We start from the raw sequence: 19,979 nt of genomic DNA, 5'->3' as shown, positions 1-19,979 counted from the left end.
AAGGAATTAGGTGAACATTCATGCCTGTTGCAGTGGCTTATAACTGTACTACCCCATATTAAATACCAAGTTTACAGACTGCAAATGTAAGGATTAATTGCTGACCCTGTTATAACAATAGTAATAGGATCTGACAGAACTTTAATTCTTTTTAGCACATTATCACACGCAATTCACAAAGATTTTTACAACCCCTTAAGTCAGACTTCTGCGTTTGTCAGTGTTAATGTATACAGAATGTGAAGTAGATGTTTGGCAGAACTGATAATACGGAAGCAAAGTATTTGCTACAAAGGAAATTGAAAGGTGTGTTACAAAGTATGATTAAAAACTGAAGATCCTGATCCTGCTATGAATTGCAGCACTAACAGCCTGCAATTCAAATCAACTGCAGCTATAAGTCAGATTGTCGTCACTTTGTTAGTGTTGCCATAGCTTATGCTTTTCTCATTCTTTCTCCTCATCTGTGTATCTATTCAACGTATTATAGTAATCTGATAGGTTTCAGTCAAGCTTTCAGTTTAAAAAAAAAAACAAAACCAAACAACAACAAAAACAGTCAAGGCTTTACAACCTTGCTTTCTTCTTAAGCAGAACTGCTAGTGTCACTAGAGTATATAATGGGGACTAGCTTCCTCGACTTGTTATCAAATGGGAAACTATGCCTTTGACATGAGTGAAAGTACGGTGAATTTCTGAGTTGTATGGTTAAGAAAAATCATTTAGTTGTTTCACTATGAAATGAAATAGGGTTACTTTGAATATTTTTATTTTGAATATTTTACTCTGAATATTTGTAAACATTGACTCTAGCTGTTTCTTTTTGGCTAAGTGTATTCCATTGCTTGTAGCTGAAAAATGTACATGTGTGGTATTTGAAAACTACCTTTTGTTAAGAGATATTTTTGAGGTCTATTAGGATGATTTCTAAATCAGTAATTTTAGCAACAAAGCTTTTGCTTAAGCAGTCTCAGTCTCTTTCATTTTTAATTGCTGAGAGCATACCTTGGCTCTTCCTGTAGCAATGACCACTTTTTGGTTATGGTAATAGAAATGGTAATAGGATACTCCAGCAATTTAATACTCGCTGCTGATTTTCACATTTGGAAGTATTGTCTCCACCATCTTTACAAAAGAAACTCTTTGGATGTTTACCAGAGGCCTCAACATAATAAGATGCTTTGCACTTCTGGTATAATCTGTAGCAGTTATATATAAATATAAAATAAATTTGTGTTAAATGTGTTAACGAATTCCTGCTCACAGGCAGGAAAGAAACCTAATTCCTGTATTAAGGTTTAACAGAAGAAGAATGTGGTAAATATTACTTATTTATATTTCTATTTTTAAATGATGCCCATCATAATTGCCCACAGTGACAATAATTACACAGTGGTAAAAACACAAATTAAAATATTCCTACTGCTTCAGAAATAGTACAGATTTTTAGTAATAAGTTGGTCTTGCACTATGTCCTACAGGTCAAAAGACTAACAGCTCAGCAAACCCAGGTCCTAACACTGCCAGGGAAGACTTTCTTGCAGATCATTAGGGCTGGGGCAGCAGTTACATTCTAAAAACTTAGGTCTATTTGGTAAACTAAACTGCTTGCCGTTGTTGGCAGAATCAAAAACTGGCCTAATAATCTAGGATAAGGAATGCAAACGGGAAAAGTTGTCAGATTTCACAGTAGGAGAACTGCTGAAACAGCTTGACAAATGGTAGCTAGATAAAAACTTCGTAGAAGAACTTTGACAAAAGCTGTCTTCAAAACCTTAAAAAAACCAACAAAAATAAAATTAAAAAAACAAAACAACTATTTCTGGCCTGACAGCACTGTCCTGAAAGGTGAACAGCAGAAAGCAAAGACCAGCCATTCCTTCATTTATTTATTTTTTTTTTTTTGTTTCATGAAAATATTTTCAGTTCTTACATTAATTTAGCTATTGGCTTCCTAATGAATGCCAATTAGAAACCATAATCATACTAGTCTCCGTAGAATGAACACAGGAAAAAAATCAAACATTTTAAGTCACTAACTGTTGTCCATTTTGCCATTAATAGGTAACACGGTTTCAAAACAGAGGAGCAGACAGTACCTTCTATTTGAGTTCCTAAATATACGCCTAGAAATATAACCATAACATATCCTATTTTTAAAATCCTGTCCTCAAATATAAGAAGTTCTTTCATCAGTACCCACTAAATATGCATATTTTAGCCACCCTACCAGGCTGTAATAGCTGCTACTCTTTCAATGATCCATCACAGCAAGAAAAAAAGTGAACTATGAAAAAAAACCACCACATGCACACAGTTTGGAATGGAAGATGAATATTTCAGCACTCTTAAGCTTTAGTTTTGCAGTGGTTCTGTTGGAACAGATTACTGGCAGAATGAAACATAATTCCATGGAAAAATGTGAAGTAAAGCAGTAGTGCTTTAGAAACATTTATCTTCCTAAATTTCTTAGATAATGCTTTTTTACTGAGCCAGATGCACCTCTTGTACTAATCCAGGGGTTTATCTCACCAGTTACAAATTACTGAATGTAATTCTTACTGGCTATTTCTTGGACAATTCCTGATGAGCTTTCACTTTTGTTTTAATCAAAAGAACGAAATTGCTGAATAATGATAGCTCAGGAAGAAAATCCATAGTGCTAATTACATATGGAAAAGGGAAAGCCACTTTTACTAGCATTATAGAAAACATAGCAAGCCATAGCACACTCAGATTCCTAAGATGCATCCAGATACACTATTATTTATATATTTTCCCCCTGTAGTTTTATTAGCATTTGCATTTAAAGTACGTGCACCAGCAAACATCCTGGAGTATCTTGTAAGTGTAGGTTAAATAGAGAAGGATCACTGTGCCTGGGCTCTCGTAAAATCAAAAGCATAAAGCCGAGGAGTTATCAGAATTTCAATGTAATAGGATTTCAACTTCTGTTCTTCATTAGGCTCTTGAACAGAAGTGTATGTATTTTTAATTCTAAACGAGTCACCCTCTCTACAATTTCTTAAGAATTGTGTAGCCAGAAGTTACCACAACAGTCACTTTCCTGTCAGTCTTTTAGGCTGATGGCTATCCTTCCTTCTGAAATTACAGAAGCTGATTGTTTTTCTTTGCAAACCCTGTTTTCAATAAAAGTCTCTTGAACTATTCGTCCTTAGTCACCATCACCATTAACTGCAGTTAAAAATTATTTGCTGTACAGCTCTTAGACAGAGAACAGATGTCAGATTTCAAGTATCCTACCCCCCAAAAAAGGGCTGTCTTCAATGTTCACTGAAGCTTCTAAGTGGCTTGCAGCCCATTATATCTAGAACAGAAAAAACACAAGGTATGGAACTTCTTTGTAGGGACAATTGTCTGTTCTGACTGTTTTAGTTTTCTCTGAAGGGATCATCAAATTCACTCAAAAAAGAGCTCTCAACAAATAATATATTTTCAGTTTGCACCTATTCCAAGACTGCTGAGTACTGTATGCATCTGTGATAGAATCACTATAGATGTTTTTACTCTTAAATCTAAGATATGAAATAGTAAGAGAAATCCATGTTTATAATGAACTGCAGCTGCTCATGGAACTGACCTATAAACTGCTTTTCAGTAGAGCTTTATGTAGGAAAAGATGGTTGGAAAGATTTCTTATAACCAATTAGCATATAAGTCAAAAAGAATTTGAGGGACCACTACAAAGGTATGCTGAGAATCTATTTTTCTGTATATCATTCTAGCAACAGAATGATATCTTCTGTCAAAAGAAATTAACCTAAGACAGAATTTGTCAGTTAGTTTGTGACAGCAACAGACTCAAATTTCCTGTAAGAAGTTGTGAATGGAAGCTGGTATGGTAAGACATAGGAGCTTAAGTGTTTCATATCCTCAAGTGTAAACTGATAGAAGCACATTAGCTCTTACAAGAGATTTGGGACAGAAACACCTTGTACTTGCATGAACCAATACAATTCTACTTGCAGTGCATGTTAATTGTCTAAAATTAACATAACTAAAAATATATATTAGCATCACTCAGATCTTGAGGGGGTGGGCCTCTTCTCCCTGATAAATAATGACAGGACGAGAGGGAATGGCCAGAAGTTGTGCCGGGGAAGATTTAGATTAGACCTGAGGAAACATTTTTTTTCTGAAAGAGTGGTCAGGCACTGGAATGGCCTGCCTAGGGAGGTGGTTGAGGCACCATCCCTAGCGCTGTTCAAGAAGTGTTTAGATGAGGTGCTAAGGGATTTGATTTAGTAGTTGGGTAGGGATAATGATAGGAGGATGGTTGGACTAGATGATCTTGTAGGTCCTTTCCAACCTTATGAACCTATATATTTTATATACTATACATAATATATAATGCAACATAATATATAAATACTTAATACATTAAATTATTTATATATGATTTAAAGTAAGCCTGTGCAGAAAACCTCTTTTTGTTTTGGATCATTGCTGCAGTTGGTCAGTAGCTAGAAACTGTAATGAAGCATCTGTTGTAAATAAAAACATTTTCTTAACTGTGAAGTCATTGAAATAAAGGTGATTAGCCTTACAACGTGATTATAGCTAGAAAGATTATATATAGAATGTTACCCTTTTATCTAAAGTATTGCTGCTCACATAATTCTAGAGATATTTCTATTATTAGATGTACTTTTGATCCGTATTCATGTACTGTACAGTTTCCCATTGCTGTGTCAGATTTTAACATGTGTATACATACGTGGCTCCAAAAGTGATACCTCCTATTTATTCCTATGGAAGCTACAAAGAACACAATAACACTTAGAGCAAATTTTCACCTACATAACACTGTTTATCAGTGTAGTCACCACCATTAGCTATGCACTTTCACTGACAATGAACAAGAGCCTGCATGCTGCACTCATGAAAATCTGTACCAACAGAGTTGATACACTGTCACCACTGCTGAAGTGTACCACCTACCACTTCCCTGGGCCTCACCATCAGTTTTGTCTCCGTAAGTGTTCAACAAGCATCAACGAATGTCAGTGAGTGCCCTTTTTTAACACGTAGGAATTCAGTGATACACCTTTGCTTCATAAGCACCTCCGTGTCATGTGCCTTTTTGTCAGACTGCCCCTCTGCTGCCATCTGTTGTATGACAACAAAATGCAGAAGGAGATTGGTGAAAAGGTTCAACCTTTACTGCCATACCACCAACATCTGCCTCTGATGTCATGGGCCAACATAATAAAATAAAAGACATTATTTTCAGAGCAGCCCTGATATATTTATGATGCAGAATGTGAATGGTGGCTGCTGAAGGACAAAAAATTATTTTTATTACCTATCTCTTGTTTGCCATGATCTCAATTACAGCAAGGGTAGTTATTTATAAACGAGGAAGATATGATTAAATACTGTTCATTTAATTACCACCTGCTATTGCATTAAAAATAATAGAAATGTTATCAACACTGACCATACCAAGGCAGATTGTCTTGACAAACACAGCTTGTCCCCGTCTTGTAATTCTTGTGCTTTTACCTAAAGTTATGTGGTCACCTACAAGAAGCTTTGCCGTAGATAGATGTGATCACACTTAAATTTTATACTAAAACTAAGATAATTCTTTAAACAAGGAAACCTGATATCGTACATTGCATATAGTCACATGTATGTGTATCCAAGGGATTTCAGTCTGTCTTTTTGTACAGCTGCTCAGTCTCATTCCTCCTGTATGATAGTCTGTATTATTATTACTCTCGAACCTCCTCCATGAACAGTTTCAACCAAAAGAAAAGGAGAGCCATGTTACGTAATAGATACCAACTAAGATTAATAAGAATGATCTATTTTAGAGTTAATTTTCATTTAGAGATTGTGGAATGGAATTAGGTGAAAGCTGTATTTTTAACTGTGTTTAACTATATTTTTTAACTGTATAATCAAAACATAGTCTAAATTTTTACAGGTTCTTTTCAATCTTTTAAAAATATAAAATCATTATAGATGTGATTATTAAACCATTGAACACAATGTACTACCATAGGATTTTTGCTTTAAGCAAACACATCATTGTATGTATAGGAAGTCTAGCCTTGAAAATGCTAACCAAAAGTTAACTTTTATATGTATTTTTATCCTCTTAAAAAAAAAAAATCAAAACCACAGAAGAATACATATTAAGTTCCCCTCATATAATTCACTCTGATAATCTATCCTGACCTGCAATATTACACCGTGATCTGGGATCCAGTTTACAGCTAGTTGCCCCTTGGATTTCTAGATGCTCTTTATTCATTTAGCAGGACCAGATCAGACACTGTTTATTATGCTCTGTTATTTGCTGTTTTCCTTGTAATTTCCAAAAGGGAGACACCAGCAGAGGTGGATTTACTTCTTCTTACTTAGTATGCTTTTATGCTTATTTTGGTATAAATTAAAGTAGCTTAGAATTTTTTATGCTTCTGCCAATCTAGTTCTATCTTGCTCTTTTTTTTACTTCCACAGGAAGTAAAAAGAAACCCTAGGGTGGGGAAAGAAACCAAAGGAAGGTTAAATATGGTCCATATCTTACGTTTAATATTAACCAAATGTTCTCATCTATACCAGTATAAATGTGAAAAGTTCATTGGTCAAGTGGACATACTTCAGTCATACCACAGTAATGAAGACCAAAATTTGGTTCTACAAATTCAAGTATTAAGAGTTACAAGTTATCTAGAGGGCAGTGATTTTGTTCACGGCAGGGGGCGGTGGAACTTGACGGTCCCTTACAACCCATGCAATTCTATGATTCTGTAATATTACATGAAGTTTTGAGGTAGTACATACAGCTAAAATTTTCTTGAACGGTATGTTTTTGAAAACTAGGAAATTATGCTGGAGCTATCTGATTAAATAGAACAGTATACTGAAAGATGCCAAGGCACTTAGAATCATAACTCACACGCCTCTATCTTCTAAAACCATGATTTCTGAAGTATTCTTCTTTATCACTCCTGAAACTCCCAGCACTTATAAACTGCTTTTCTCTGGCTACTATTTCATAGTATATTAGTGGCAGTGAAAGCTGCACATCTCTTTGAATTTTGCTTTTCAAAATAAGGGTAGGGTATATGCTGTTGAGATTTGCCCTGTAGTATTTAATGAGAAGAACAACTGCTTGCAGTTGGTTCTCTGTCAGTGGAAACATAACAGAGTGGAATCTTTGCTTTTGGATTGCAGCCTGATACTCAGGAGTGCTTTGCCTGAAAAAATGCAAGTTCTGCCCTGGCGAGGACAGCCTTCTTCACGTAGGCTTGTATGAGGGTTTGGCTGGCTCACCTGCAGGAGGTGAACTTCAAGCATCAAGCCAGTATGGCCATAAAGTCCCTGCATGAAGAGAATGATTTTCAGGATCTGGAGCCTGTATTTTGATGAATTTACATAGTCCAGTTTTCACAGCTGATCTTTAAGTTTCACAGGGAGAATTAAATGCACCCCAAAGGCTGGTGAACAAAGCTTTCTCATCATGTTTATTTGTGGTCTGTTTCCTTGCCATCTTGAATCTTAGTGCTAAATCAGAAGGATGCAAAAGTATATCGTTAATTTGCAGCCATCTTCTCATCTGAGAAAACTATTCAGGGAAATTATATTAGAGAATAAAATCACTTAAGCAAGCTATGAGAAAGTTTTTGTGAGAGGCTCTATATCTGCTAATAAATCAATAGTATCCCTTATATGCAGGTCTTGGGCCAACATAATAAAATGAGAGATATTACTTAGAGAGCAGCCCTCATACACAAATTAGAATTACAATTTGTATCGTACAAACAGGCAAACAGTGTGGCCTTGATGCTGTCTGCCTGTTTCTTGTTCTTTCATCCCAGAAATTATGGGGGAGAAGCGTTCTAGGGAAGAGATGTTATCCAGGAAGAGCTGAAGCTCACAGGTTACAGAGACATTGAGCACTGCAGAACTTTATGAAACTGACTGAGAGAAGTGAGTCTCCATTGATAGCTCCTAGACTGTGTTCTTCCCTGAATTTGTGAGTCACCTTCCTACCTCTCTATCCTGATCTTCTAAACAGGGCAGTTGTTGACTATGCAAGTATTTCTCATCCTCCTTTATACTTCAGACAGGATACCTCTAAACAGCTAGGATCTAAGCTCTGTTGTTTTCCAAGATCTGTTTATTTTTGACTGGATTCCTAAGTGTATGAGCTTTATGATTTATTAAGAGCAACTGTGTTTGGTGCTTTCTGTAGAGGCCTTGTGTAGGCGATTTGCATGTGCATGGTGCACTTCTCAAGAAGTTTGAGAAGGATGTCATGTCAGCCTGTCTGTAAATGTAAGGATAAATATAAATGTTTATGGTTGTTCCAACTATGTTTCCATAAACTCAGTAAATATAAAAAGTTTTGCCTGAACTCTAAAACCAGATACATCTTAATCTGATTCAAAAAATGGCACACTCAAGAACATTGCAAAAATAATAGAAGGGGCACAAAATCAGAAATCCTGTGTTTTTCACAGGATGAATGTCAGGAATTGGACTTGATGATCCCTCTGGATCCTTTCCAACTAGTAAGGATTATGATTCTATGAATGAATGATACGTAGGTTTCCATGAAAAGCATGCTTTTATAAAGAAGGAGATTAAAATTTATAAATTCCCGTCTGCTTTTCTGAAGAACTCTAAATAACTCATTTTCTGCTCAACAATTACTTGAAGTGTCTCTTTTACGCACATGTTATTATTGGAGATGAACTGATTAATCTTCTTGTTTGATTAAATTCATAAGCCTTTTCTATTTAGAAACCACTTTAAACTGTCTAGGTTTTTTTTGCTGTTCAAGATTCTTGACTCACAGTTTGTGGATATAAGTGTCTCCTGTAGACTTCTAACAAACATTCATCTTTCTTATTTAGAATTTTTAGTTTCAACATAGCTCGCTTTTATTACTCTGACTAGAAGTTTTTTAGCAGCAGAATCAGCATGAAGTAATAAGTAGTTTTGTTTAAGAGTGAAGACTCTTCCAGTCAACAAAGCAAGGAACAGGAAAAAAAAAATCTGGTATATATTATAGAGAAGAGCAGAGGAAAAAGGAACGTAGCAGTAGTGACTTATACTTTTACTGATTTTTCCAGTGACTGGTTCAAAGTGTTATAGATACTGCAAAAATAGCCATCAGTTACCAACAAGCAATGTGAGTGTTCCTTCAGTAAGGTTAGAAATATGTTTACCTATAGAAAGAGCTTCATATCTACTAACATTATTTAGCCAGAGAAATACAGCAGGTGTTTCTGAGTTTGCTGACTACCGTAACTTTACTTTCAAATTGTTTAAACATATCGAATCTGTAGGACGTTTTAAGTAACAGAGTTAAAGTAGGCATGTACCATAGCATTCATTCGAAATGTATGTAGTATTAGCTTGTAATAAACATTTTAGATTTGCATGTGATAGCATGATCAGATGAAACATTCTAATTGGAGTAACAAAAAAAACCAAAAAACTCATAGGTATTTTTTGTGATTATATTTTTTAAACCACAAGTTACATACTTTAAAGATTGTAAAAGCAAAGTGACTAACATGAACAAGGAAGTGTTACAAAAGAAGGAAGATGAGTGCTCACCTGTCTCCAAAGATCTACATTCCCAGGGAAGGAACTCCACAGAGGAGGGATCTCCAACAGGAGATCCTTCCTCATTGGCAGTCAGCCCTTAAATGAGGTCTAAGAATCACCTTCACCTGAGCTCCCAGGGCTGACCAGATCTTTCCTTCAGGTGCTCATTCAGTGATTCAGGCTGTGACTCAGCATTTCCCATACACATACATTCTAGGCTGATTAACAAAAATCTCAGATCCTGTGTTTAAAGGATGCAATCTTGGTGTTATTTAAAGTTAGGTTTAACTACATAGTTGACATCAGCATATTTAGCAATAGAAAGAAATAGAACTAATTAAACTTTGTCATTTGTAGAGAATATACAACAATTTTTTCTGAGATGCTACAGTGAGGGAAATAATAGCAACACTGGCCAGAAGCAGTAAGAAAAAAAATAAAGACGTATCCATCAGGGACTCAAACTAGAATACCATTTTGCCTGTTTTCACATGTTCATTCACTGTTTGAAAGTAGTCCTTTAAATAATTGAATATGCACACACAATGAATTTGAGAGCTTAAGTTGACATTTATCAACTTAAAAGCAAATACAAACAGAGAATAAATACGCTATAGTCAATGCTACAGTGCATTTCAAAGATACGTAGAAAGCTCATATTTCCAAAATACATTACTCAGCTTTGAAAGTCATGTAAGACTTTTGTCTTTCCAGCTAAAGTGGTTATGAGTTTGCCGACAAGAAAGCTGCAGAAAAGTCCTAGTGAAGAAACGGCAGCTTAAAATTATGTTTCCATTCAAGAAAATTAGAACAGTGAAGCCATGGTCTGTAGGGTGCATACAAATCAACGCTATCATTATTTTTTTTTCCGCCAGAAAAGATGTACTGTCAGTACTTGCTTATTCATTACTTGGCCCCTTTTCTCAGGTGAACTTTCACTGATAAAATATTTTTATTTTATTTTTTAATTACGGAGTCAGTGGCACAGAGTCTGGTTGGAGGCCTGTAATTATCAGTGTACCCCAGAGGTCAGTGCTGGGTCCAGTCTTGTACAAAGCTGGGAGGAGTGACTGACACATCAGAAGGACGTGCTGGCATTCGACAAGATCTGGAAGGGCTAGAGAGTTGGGCAGAGAGGAAGCCAATGTGTTTCAACAAGAGCAAGTGTAGAATCTTGCATCTGGGGAGGAATAACTGCATGCATGAGTACAGGTTAGGGCCTGATCTGGAAAAGAGCTCCACAGGGAAGGACCTGGGTGTCCTGATGATCAACAGGTTGGCCGTGAACCACTGGTATCTTGGGGTACATTAAAAGAGCATGGCCAGCAGGTTGAGGGAAGTGATCCTCTCCCCTCTACTTTGCCCTGGTGAGGCCATATATGGAATACTGTGTCCAGTTCTGGGCTCTTCAGTTCAAAAAAAAGACAGGGATCTCTTAGAACAATTGCAGTACAGGGCCTGTAAGATAAGATAAAGGGCCTGGAGCATATCTCATAACTGGAAAGGCTGAGAGACCCGGGATTCTCCAGTCTGGAGAAGAGAAGGCTGAGAGGAGATATAAAACACTGTTTATAAATGTCAGAAGTGTGGGAGTCATGTCAATGGAGTTGGACTCTTTTCAGTGGTGAGCAACAATAGAGCAAGGGGCGACAAGCAGAAATTGGAACACAGGACGTTCCATATCAAGGCAAGGAGTAATTTCTTCACTGTCAGAGTGATGGAGCAACAGGTTGCCCAGAGAAGTTGTGGAGTCTCCTCTAGAGATGTTCAAGACCTGCCTAGATGCCTACCTGTGCAACCTGATGGACTCAGTTTCTAGAAGTCCCTTCCAGTCCCTACAATTCCAAAGTAATTTTGTATCAACCTCAGAGCAATAGCAACCTCCATCATGAGCAGATTAAAGGTTCTTCTGAAACTGGAAAAACTCTTGCAATAGCGCAGCCTAGGTTAGGTAGGCAGTGCTAGAAGAGGCTGAGGAAAAAGGGCCTAGATAGCCTATGGAAGAGAAGGCTTAGGAGTGACATTGGCACTTTTACAAAATCTAGGAGAATGTTATGCTCTTTTTAGAGTTTCACAGTGTGAGGATAGAAGATGTTCAGCATCAACTAAAATTTGAGGTTTTATCTTGTTATAATGACACGTTTACTTCATTAAGACACACACAATTTGGAAGAGGTTGCCAGAGAGGACGTGGAATCTCCATACTGGAAATTTTCTAGACCAGATTAGATAAAGCCCTAAGAAACCTTAAATAAATTCAGACCCTGCTTTGAATAGAAGGTTGAACTAGATGATCTCCTGTGAAGACAGGCTGACGTAGCTGGATTTTTTCGGCCTGGAGAAGTGAGACCTCATTGTGGCATTCCAGTACGTAAAGGGAGCCTGTAATCAGGAGTGAGACCAACTTTTTACATGGTTTGATAGTGATCGGATAAGAAGGAAAGGTTTTTAAACTAAAAGAGGAGAGACTTACTTCAGATCTTAGGTGGAAATTTTTCACACAGAGGATAGTGAGGTGCTGGAACAGGTTGTCCAGAAAAGTTGTAGATGCCCAATCCTCAAAGGTGTTCAAGGTCAGGTTGGATGTGGCCCTAGAGGGCCTAATCTATTGCCTTATTTAGTGGGTGGTAACTGCCTGCTCACAGGGGGTTTGGAACGAGATGATCTTGGAGGTCCCTTCCGACTCAAGCCTTTCTATGATTCTATGATCTCCTCAGGTCCATTCCAACTTGAAGTATCAAAATTCTGTGGTTATTCGCCTTTATGAACTAAAATAATACAAGCTATCCAATTTATTATTTTGTTGGAATGCTTAACAGTCACAAATTTTTATTTCATACTTGTTCTGAATCAGGTTTTTTTCATCACAGAGAATTGTAGGATGATATGAAAAGCTGCTCAAAGCACATAGTGATAATGAGTAATACTACCTACTTCACCACGTTCATAAAAATTGAGGTTCAAATATACAGAGACTATGATTTCTCTTAAAGGGCAGACTAAGTAGCAGAGGTCTTTCTTCTACTAAATTCCTAAGTACAGATCTGATAAAAGGCTTAATTCAGATAATAGTAGACAAAATCAACCATCCTACTAGCTTTCTTTGGACTTCTGACTAAAGATGTTCCTTCTGCAATTCTACTTGTCCAATAAAGTGATCCGTCAAAATACATCCATTGTCTGGTGCTATTGTAGGTAGAAGTCAAATAATTCCCCAAACCCAAGCCAGTCTATGATTATGTCCATTCACTCCTTGCAGTCAAAACAGTTAATTTTCTTTAACTGGAAAATAGATTAGCTTCTTCCTTATCACTTTGCATTTGAGAAAGCATTCATAAGAATCAAAATATTTTCTAATTTTAGCAAGGCTATTTTCTGATAGCAGATTAGTAGCTGAATGCTTCTGAAACTTTTAAAATTGGTTATACTACTTAATAAGTTACTCAACAAAATAACATGTTGAAAATTTAAATCACCAAATTTCCCTGCCTTTGGGAAACTGGTTTTCAGTGAGTCAAGCCATTCAAATATCTGACCATAACATTTACGTTAGATTCGATTAATTTTTACATATTTAAGAATTAATAATCCTGTTAAGATAATATTCTGATATAGGAGTCTTCTGCAGTAAATCAAACCAGAATGCAGTTACTGCTATGATTACACATGTGCTTTTGCAATGAAATGCAGTTTCTTCTTAAAGTCTGCAAATTGTGGAGATGCAAGATGAGTAACTTTTTTTTTTTTTGACAGCTGAACCCATTGATGTGCTAAAAGTGTTAGAATTTCATAATTCACCAGAAGGAGTATCTAGAACAGCAGGATTTTGCACTAACAGAAGAGATTCAAAAGGCTCAGATGTTGCCTACAGAGTTTCAAAGACTGCTCAGCTCAGTGCCCCAACAAAGCAGCTGTACCCAGGTAAGATTCTCAGAAAGATATTACTTTGTTAAATTATCTTACTGCCTGTCCTTCTACAGTATCTAAAATGCAGCATGCAGTCCATTGTTAGTACCACAGAGTAATTCAGTTATCCCTAGAAGTGTGCCTGCACACACATGACAGGATATGCACTTAATCCACGGAATGAAGCTGTTTTTATTGGTTACAGTGATAAAGCTTTTCTTCAAATTCTGCATTGCTGCTAAAACAAGTCTGTAGGTCATATTGCCTTTTTTTCCCCATGATTCTTTCTGAAGGAAACCTTATTTGGTGACTTTGGCATGCTTCCTCTAGTTTCAGTAGTCTATTTAAAAGCAATACTTTCTGGACCAATGCTATGCTGGTAGAAATGAGTTGTGATTGGCCGTTGCAAAATTGTTCCCAGAAGAACCATCTGTTAAGAGTTGCTTAAGAGTATCTGAGTATTTGGAGGACTAAACAAGGCTAGTTCTGGACAGCAAGTAATGTGATTTCATCTTCTCTCAAATTTCTCTAAAATGAAATAATCACATTTTGGAAGAAAATAATTAGATATTGAAGAAAGGCTTTTACTGCATTAGTTTGCTGTCACTCTTTTCATTTGACATATTGAGGAAAATGATTATAAGGATATTTTTAAAAAATCCTGAAAAAATTAATTTTCCCTCTTTGATACATCATACAGAGTTTAAGTGTCTCTATAAAAACAGATGTGAATAAAGAAAAATACTTTTTTTTGTCTTTCAAAGTTTCAGATATCAGATAAAACATAGTTATCAACAACGATAAAAAGGTGAAATATTGATTACTTCCTGGCAGTAATGGATTCCCATAGCAACATGGGAAACAGCTGCAAACAGTTCAAGCGTATCTTGCGTGTTTATTTAAATTATCACTTCACTTTTTAATTTTTGGTAGAAAATCAAAGCAAACTTCACCAGAAAGATAAAATTTATATTAAGTTTTAAAGCATTTCAACAAAGTTACATACAGTTAACAGAGCTCACCAGTTCAAAATACTATTCACTAAATTGCACTTCACAGTTTACAATGCCTTGCTGGTATCAGTGGGATTGTGTAGTTAATTATTATTTCAAGAAAGTAAGGCTGTCAGAATGTGGACTAGTCTTTCCTTAAAAGATGCAAAATGATCCATTACACTGAAAAATTACAGAAGATGCAGTGAGTAATTGTCACCCTTATATTCTGTGCTTTGGAATGTGTATCCTTGAAGCCAAGTGCTATAAGAAAAAACTGTAACCATTCATTCACCTACAACTGGACAGAAGATTAAACTGACTGACTCACTGATGTTTTAGAAGAGTTTAGAACAGCACAGGCACTTTATGCTAAATCAGAGCCTCTGAGGGCTTGGGTTGTCTTGCACTTGTTCATTAATGTTATCGTAACACTAAGAGGTGATCTGGCAGCTAAGCTAGTAACTTCACTTGATTATTGCTAGAACAAATATTTACCTCATGTTGTTGGCTGACTTCTAAGTTTCTATAGCCTTTGTCAGCCTTAAGTACTCTTCTTTCTAACGCTTTCAATCATTACAACTTGGATGAGTTTGCTTGACTTCAGTGGCTTATTGCAACATTTATGTGTGCAAGAGTCAAATAAGAAGCATTGATAACTCACAGCGTAAAAAGAACCAAAAAACTATGCTTAATACAATAAAATGTCATGCTACCATCTACTTGTCTAAAGAAATGCTACAGTCTAAGGAAATAATTTTTAGGAGGTGACTATGATTATTGCTTCTTTTTGATTCTCCCACGAAACAGGCATCCTCTCCCCATCACAAGAAGTCCTTCATTTTCAAAGAACATTCTTAAAGATATTTGGGTGGCTCTGTCCATTTTTCTTAGTGCTTTATGATAGTGAAAAGACAGCAGAGATAACCAAGGTTGAGATATGAGACAAAATAGCTAAACAAAATAAGTTGTAATTCTTCATATGCTTGCTTCCATTTAACTCATATAACTCACCAGAGAGTATAGGTTAACTTCTAGATTCTAGGGAACTGATGACAAAAACCAAGAGTGTCATTACATCCATCTTTTAAAAACAGACCTAATAGTATTCAGCAACCAGAGTATAAGAGACATTCATTTCATTGACTGGAAGGCATTATACAATTGCAAAGTTAACCGTTGAGATTTCTGTTGTACTGACTCTTTGTCAGTTATTAGACATGTTTTGTAAAAGAGTATAGAAATGACAGGATATATCCAGAAATAACCCAAGATTTTTAAAATGATTTTCCTCCAATTTTTATTATTAGTTTTGATACTGTCCAAATAGAACTACATGAAATAAACAAGAAATTTAATAGCTTAGAAGGCTTTGACATCTGTTCCAACTGAGTGTCCAAAAGCTGTATATGCATAAACTTTTACATGCATTTTCTGTTAGAAAGTCATTCCTTTCTTGAATTTTAAGATGAACAGTGGAGGAATATTAATTATATTCACACAATGTATGTGTAAGATCTGGAAATATTATGTCATTGCCATGATAATGGGAACTAATGAACAAGGTACGTGAGTATGTTTTGTTTTGTTTACAGATGGAGATTTTCCAGAAGATTTTTCAATATTAATGACAGTAAAACCTAAAAAGGGTATACAGTCCTTCCTTCTGTCTATCTACAATGAACAGGGAATTCAGCAAGTAGGTGTTGAAGTCGGAAGATCCCCCGTCTTCCTCTTTGAAGACCAAAATGGAAAGCCTGCCCCAGAAGACTATCCTCTTTTCAGAACAGTCAACATTGCTGATGGCAAGTAAGTGCCAAATTTTAAGATGAAAATAAAAATCACAGAACACTGTATAATTATCTTTTCAAACAGATATTGTAAATAATTAAATCAACTATTTACAATTTCCATATGGTTGGACTGCTCTGGTACAAAATCAGAGGAACTTCGCAGTGGAACACAGCTCCAGCTTAAAATAGAAGACACAAATAAAACCAAACCATTATTTTATTTCTATGAATGATGAGTGAGGAAACAGTCATGGAAGTCAAACCTACCAAAATTAAACAAATTAAGACTTTTTGTTTTTAAAAAGACTGAAATAATAGTCTCACTGTAAGGATTGTCTTCCCTGTTTAAAGGTGATAGGAAAAGTGAAGGCAAATTGAAATGACAATGCATAGTTTTTCCTATCCTGAACCAAAACAATGTGTGAGTAAGATCTTTCAAGATGCCTGTGTATAAGGAAATTAGGAAAGAGTCAGCTGGAGAATTAATTTGAAATGTTGCAAGGACTCAAGCTTCATCCTTATTAAAGGGAATTAGTTTCAAACACTTGCTGCATTTTAAGTACAGTTGTTAACGTGTTGTTCTCTAACCTCCCTTTGAAGACAAGCAGTTGTTCTCTGGGAATGCCATTCTAGTTCTCTTTGCATTTGTTGTTGCTTTTGAAGAGACGTAAGTCCTTTTAAAGACTTTATATTTACTGTGCCAAAGTTCAAGAAAAGTTGCCACAGGCATCAGAGATGCACAGGATGAAATTTTATTACAATTTTTTTTTAATAAACAGATCAGTAGAGAAAAGGTGACGGGTAAATTCAGCTACAATGAAGTATGTTTCTAAATCAATAAAAAGATAAAAATACACATATATTTTAAAAAGTAATTATCTTCTAGCACCTGAGTTGGCACACAATAAAGTTATACCATGAAACCTGCACATGGCTCATAATTTCATTCACAATGTTTGGAATCTGTTAAAAATAATAATTATACATATATTTCAAAATGAACTTACTTTGGTACGATTTTCTGTAGTGGGCACATACAACTTCTTAACCAATTGGAATCAGTTGTACCTACATAATGAGCTTTTGCATACTTTCAAAAGTGGACTTAAAATCTTCTTCTGATTCAGATCTTTTAGGAAGGATCTAGGGCAACAACCTTCATTTCAAAATGAAATATATTAAAGAAGTGTAAACAGTGTAACGTGCCTGAGGATGCATGGACAGTTTACTTTTATAATGATAATATTGAACTGTTATCCAGAGTAAACACGAGTTCTGGCTCACTGATATTGTTTAGCAGATTCCATTAGCTTAGAGGTGTCTCCCTTTTATATACAGCAGCTCTTTTCAGTCACCAATATAACATATTTTGACCCTTTTTGCATCAGAAATGCTTTCAATTTTTTTAATGTTTAACTCTAAAGTCCCTTGTTCTTAGATATTTAAATTGTCATAGCAGAGAGACTGACTAAGTAATATGCTCTGTCATTAAAGTGTTGTAAAGGACATAGTACAGTTGAGCAAATTATTAAAAATATACATTCTTATATATCTTTAAAATACATGTGTCAATATTCTGAACTGCTTCACTTTTTTGGTGAAGTTTTATGTAGATGGTAGATGGAGGAATATTTTTGCAGGAATATTGGCAATCATTTCCAGTATTTATAGCTGGAAAAGCAACTGTGTTGGAACTGTTGTACATCTTTGAAAAATATCTGCAGCTGTGGAGTGCATACAAAAAGGCAAAAGAATGTTATAAAATTTTTGGGAGCAAGCATCAAGAACAGATAATAAAATGTAGTAGCTAAGAGCTGCTCTGAGTGAGCTTTTTGCATGAGTAATTTAAGTAATCTGGAAAACCAGATTAATCTGATAAAATGTAAACAGTACACACACTTCTAGTTCGAGTTCACTAATATTCTCTGGGTAAAGCTACAGAGAATTTCACTTAAATTAAGATTGTGACAGTGGGTTCTGGATCACATTTCTTTGTAGAAAGGAACGTAAATAATATAGTGGATAGACAGAATGCAATGCATTTGTGCATGTAAGAAGGAAGTAGAGACATTCAAAATTTCATCTGCAACTTTGTATTGGTGCACTAACTGCTGTAAACTGCTTTGATATAAATACATTGTCCTACTCTTAAAAACAGGTGTTACAGTAGAATTATGTTTTAATAGGTGGCATCGAGTAGCCATTAGCGTGGAGAAGAAAAGTGTTACAATGATTGTTGACTGCAACAAAAAAACAACAAAACCACTGGAGAGAAGTGACAAACCAATTGTGGACACTAACGGCATCGCTGTCTTCGGAACCAGGATTCTGGATGAAGAAGTATTTGAGGTAAAAAAAAATAAAATCAATATTCAACTGCATTTGTTTCATAATTGAGATTTAAGAAAATTGAGTTATTTAGTTTTGAGAAAAGGATTTAATTCAGGACAGAATAATTTTATAATGGGAAAAGTTCATAAAATGTTGAAACAGAATTATAGAACCTGTTAGGATAGGTTGATATGAAAAAGAAGTAAAACAGAAGTGTCTCTGTTGTTGGAAGTTACAATGCATTTCTCTGTTCTTTAGCTTATATGGAAAGGTCTTGCTTTTATTGTCTTCCTGCCTAATATTGAGATACCTGAGATATTTATGAGAATTTCTGGCAAAGCTGAGAATTATGATACAGTTAGTTGTTATTATTTCAGTTCTGTCTCTCTTAAGGACTTACTGATATTTGTGCAAATATTAACAGAATTTGAGAGATGAGTGGAAGGACCTGGAAAGTTTTCTACATAATGTGGATCTCTTACATTGTTTATACCACTTATTAATCTTTCCAGTAACTGGAACATACTTTGGCAATAAGGACATATATATTTCCATCATTTACTGGCCAAGAAATACATATAGGAAGGGCAAAGTGCCTCCAAGGAAGTATGTGGCTGCCAATCATGAGGCCTGTTTAGGTAGAATACTTATGTCAATGATTATTTTTGCAGACTAATGAATCTTTTCTAAATGTGCAGTATAGAGTTTCTTTTATAATACTCTTATGCAACTGTGAAAACTGTCAAGCATAAATTAAAACTGAAGAAAATAGAGATCAGTAGTTAACTTACTTAATATACTGAACATCTGTGCTCCATAAACACCGAGAGATGAAGTCCTAGCTTTAAGCAGTGTGCATGATTAAGAAGCTGTGCATGAGTTGCAAAAGAAAATGTGAATTTTAGGTGTAACGCTGTGGCATTGTTTTCTTCAGACATCCTGTATACAACAAAACACAAGCATTCTGATTGGGAGAATTTTTGGGATGACTTAATGGGTCAACCATTATGGTACACATACTGTATTCACAGCCTAATTTATGTGGAGTCACTAGTAAAGTTTGCACACCAATTCCCTTTTAAGATGAATTCCACAGCTGGCTTCCGTGGTGTAGAACAAGCACTTTTAAACTCCCATTGGGAGAATTACTTGCAATTTTAATTTGTATTTCCTTCTTAGATCAGAAACCACATGCCACAACATATACATTTGGCTATAAATAGTGAAAATATGTGCAATATACAGAAGAAATTAAAGGAGCAGGCCCTGGCTTGAGAAAGTAAGGTTGAATGAAGACATGCTTAAAAAATTGAAATTGCTATTTAAAAATCAGAATTAGCAAATTAGTTGAAGAAATCCCAAA

General features: G+C 35.6%; 2 protein-coding genes across 2 annotated transcripts in view; one reads left to right on the top strand and one right to left on the bottom strand.

Moving 5' to 3' along the window:
- Positions 1–19,979, bottom strand: part of SLC30A7 (solute carrier family 30 member 7) — a 508,373-nt gene that overhangs the window by 20,921 nt on the left and 467,473 nt on the right. The gene's annotated exons all lie outside the window — the stretch shown is intronic.
- Positions 1–19,979, top strand: part of COL11A1 (collagen type XI alpha 1 chain) — a 126,566-nt gene that overhangs the window by 4,806 nt on the left and 101,781 nt on the right. The window contains exons 2-4 of the mRNA XM_065742558.1: positions 13,348–13,515; positions 16,088–16,301; positions 18,472–18,634. Coding sequence (XP_065598630.1) covers positions 13,348–13,515; positions 16,088–16,301; positions 18,472–18,634 — 545 coding nt within the window. The remainder of the gene's footprint in view (positions 1–13,347; positions 13,516–16,087; positions 16,302–18,471; positions 18,635–19,979) is intronic.

This window comes from Cyrtonyx montezumae, unplaced genomic scaffold, assembly GCF_038088225.1.
Source record: "Cyrtonyx montezumae isolate F1298 unplaced genomic scaffold, pur_monq_1.0 scaffold_1, whole genome shotgun sequence".
NCBI lineage: Eukaryota > Metazoa > Chordata > Aves > Galliformes > Odontophoridae > Cyrtonyx > Cyrtonyx montezumae.
This window is presented reverse-complemented; position numbering and strand designations above follow the sequence as displayed.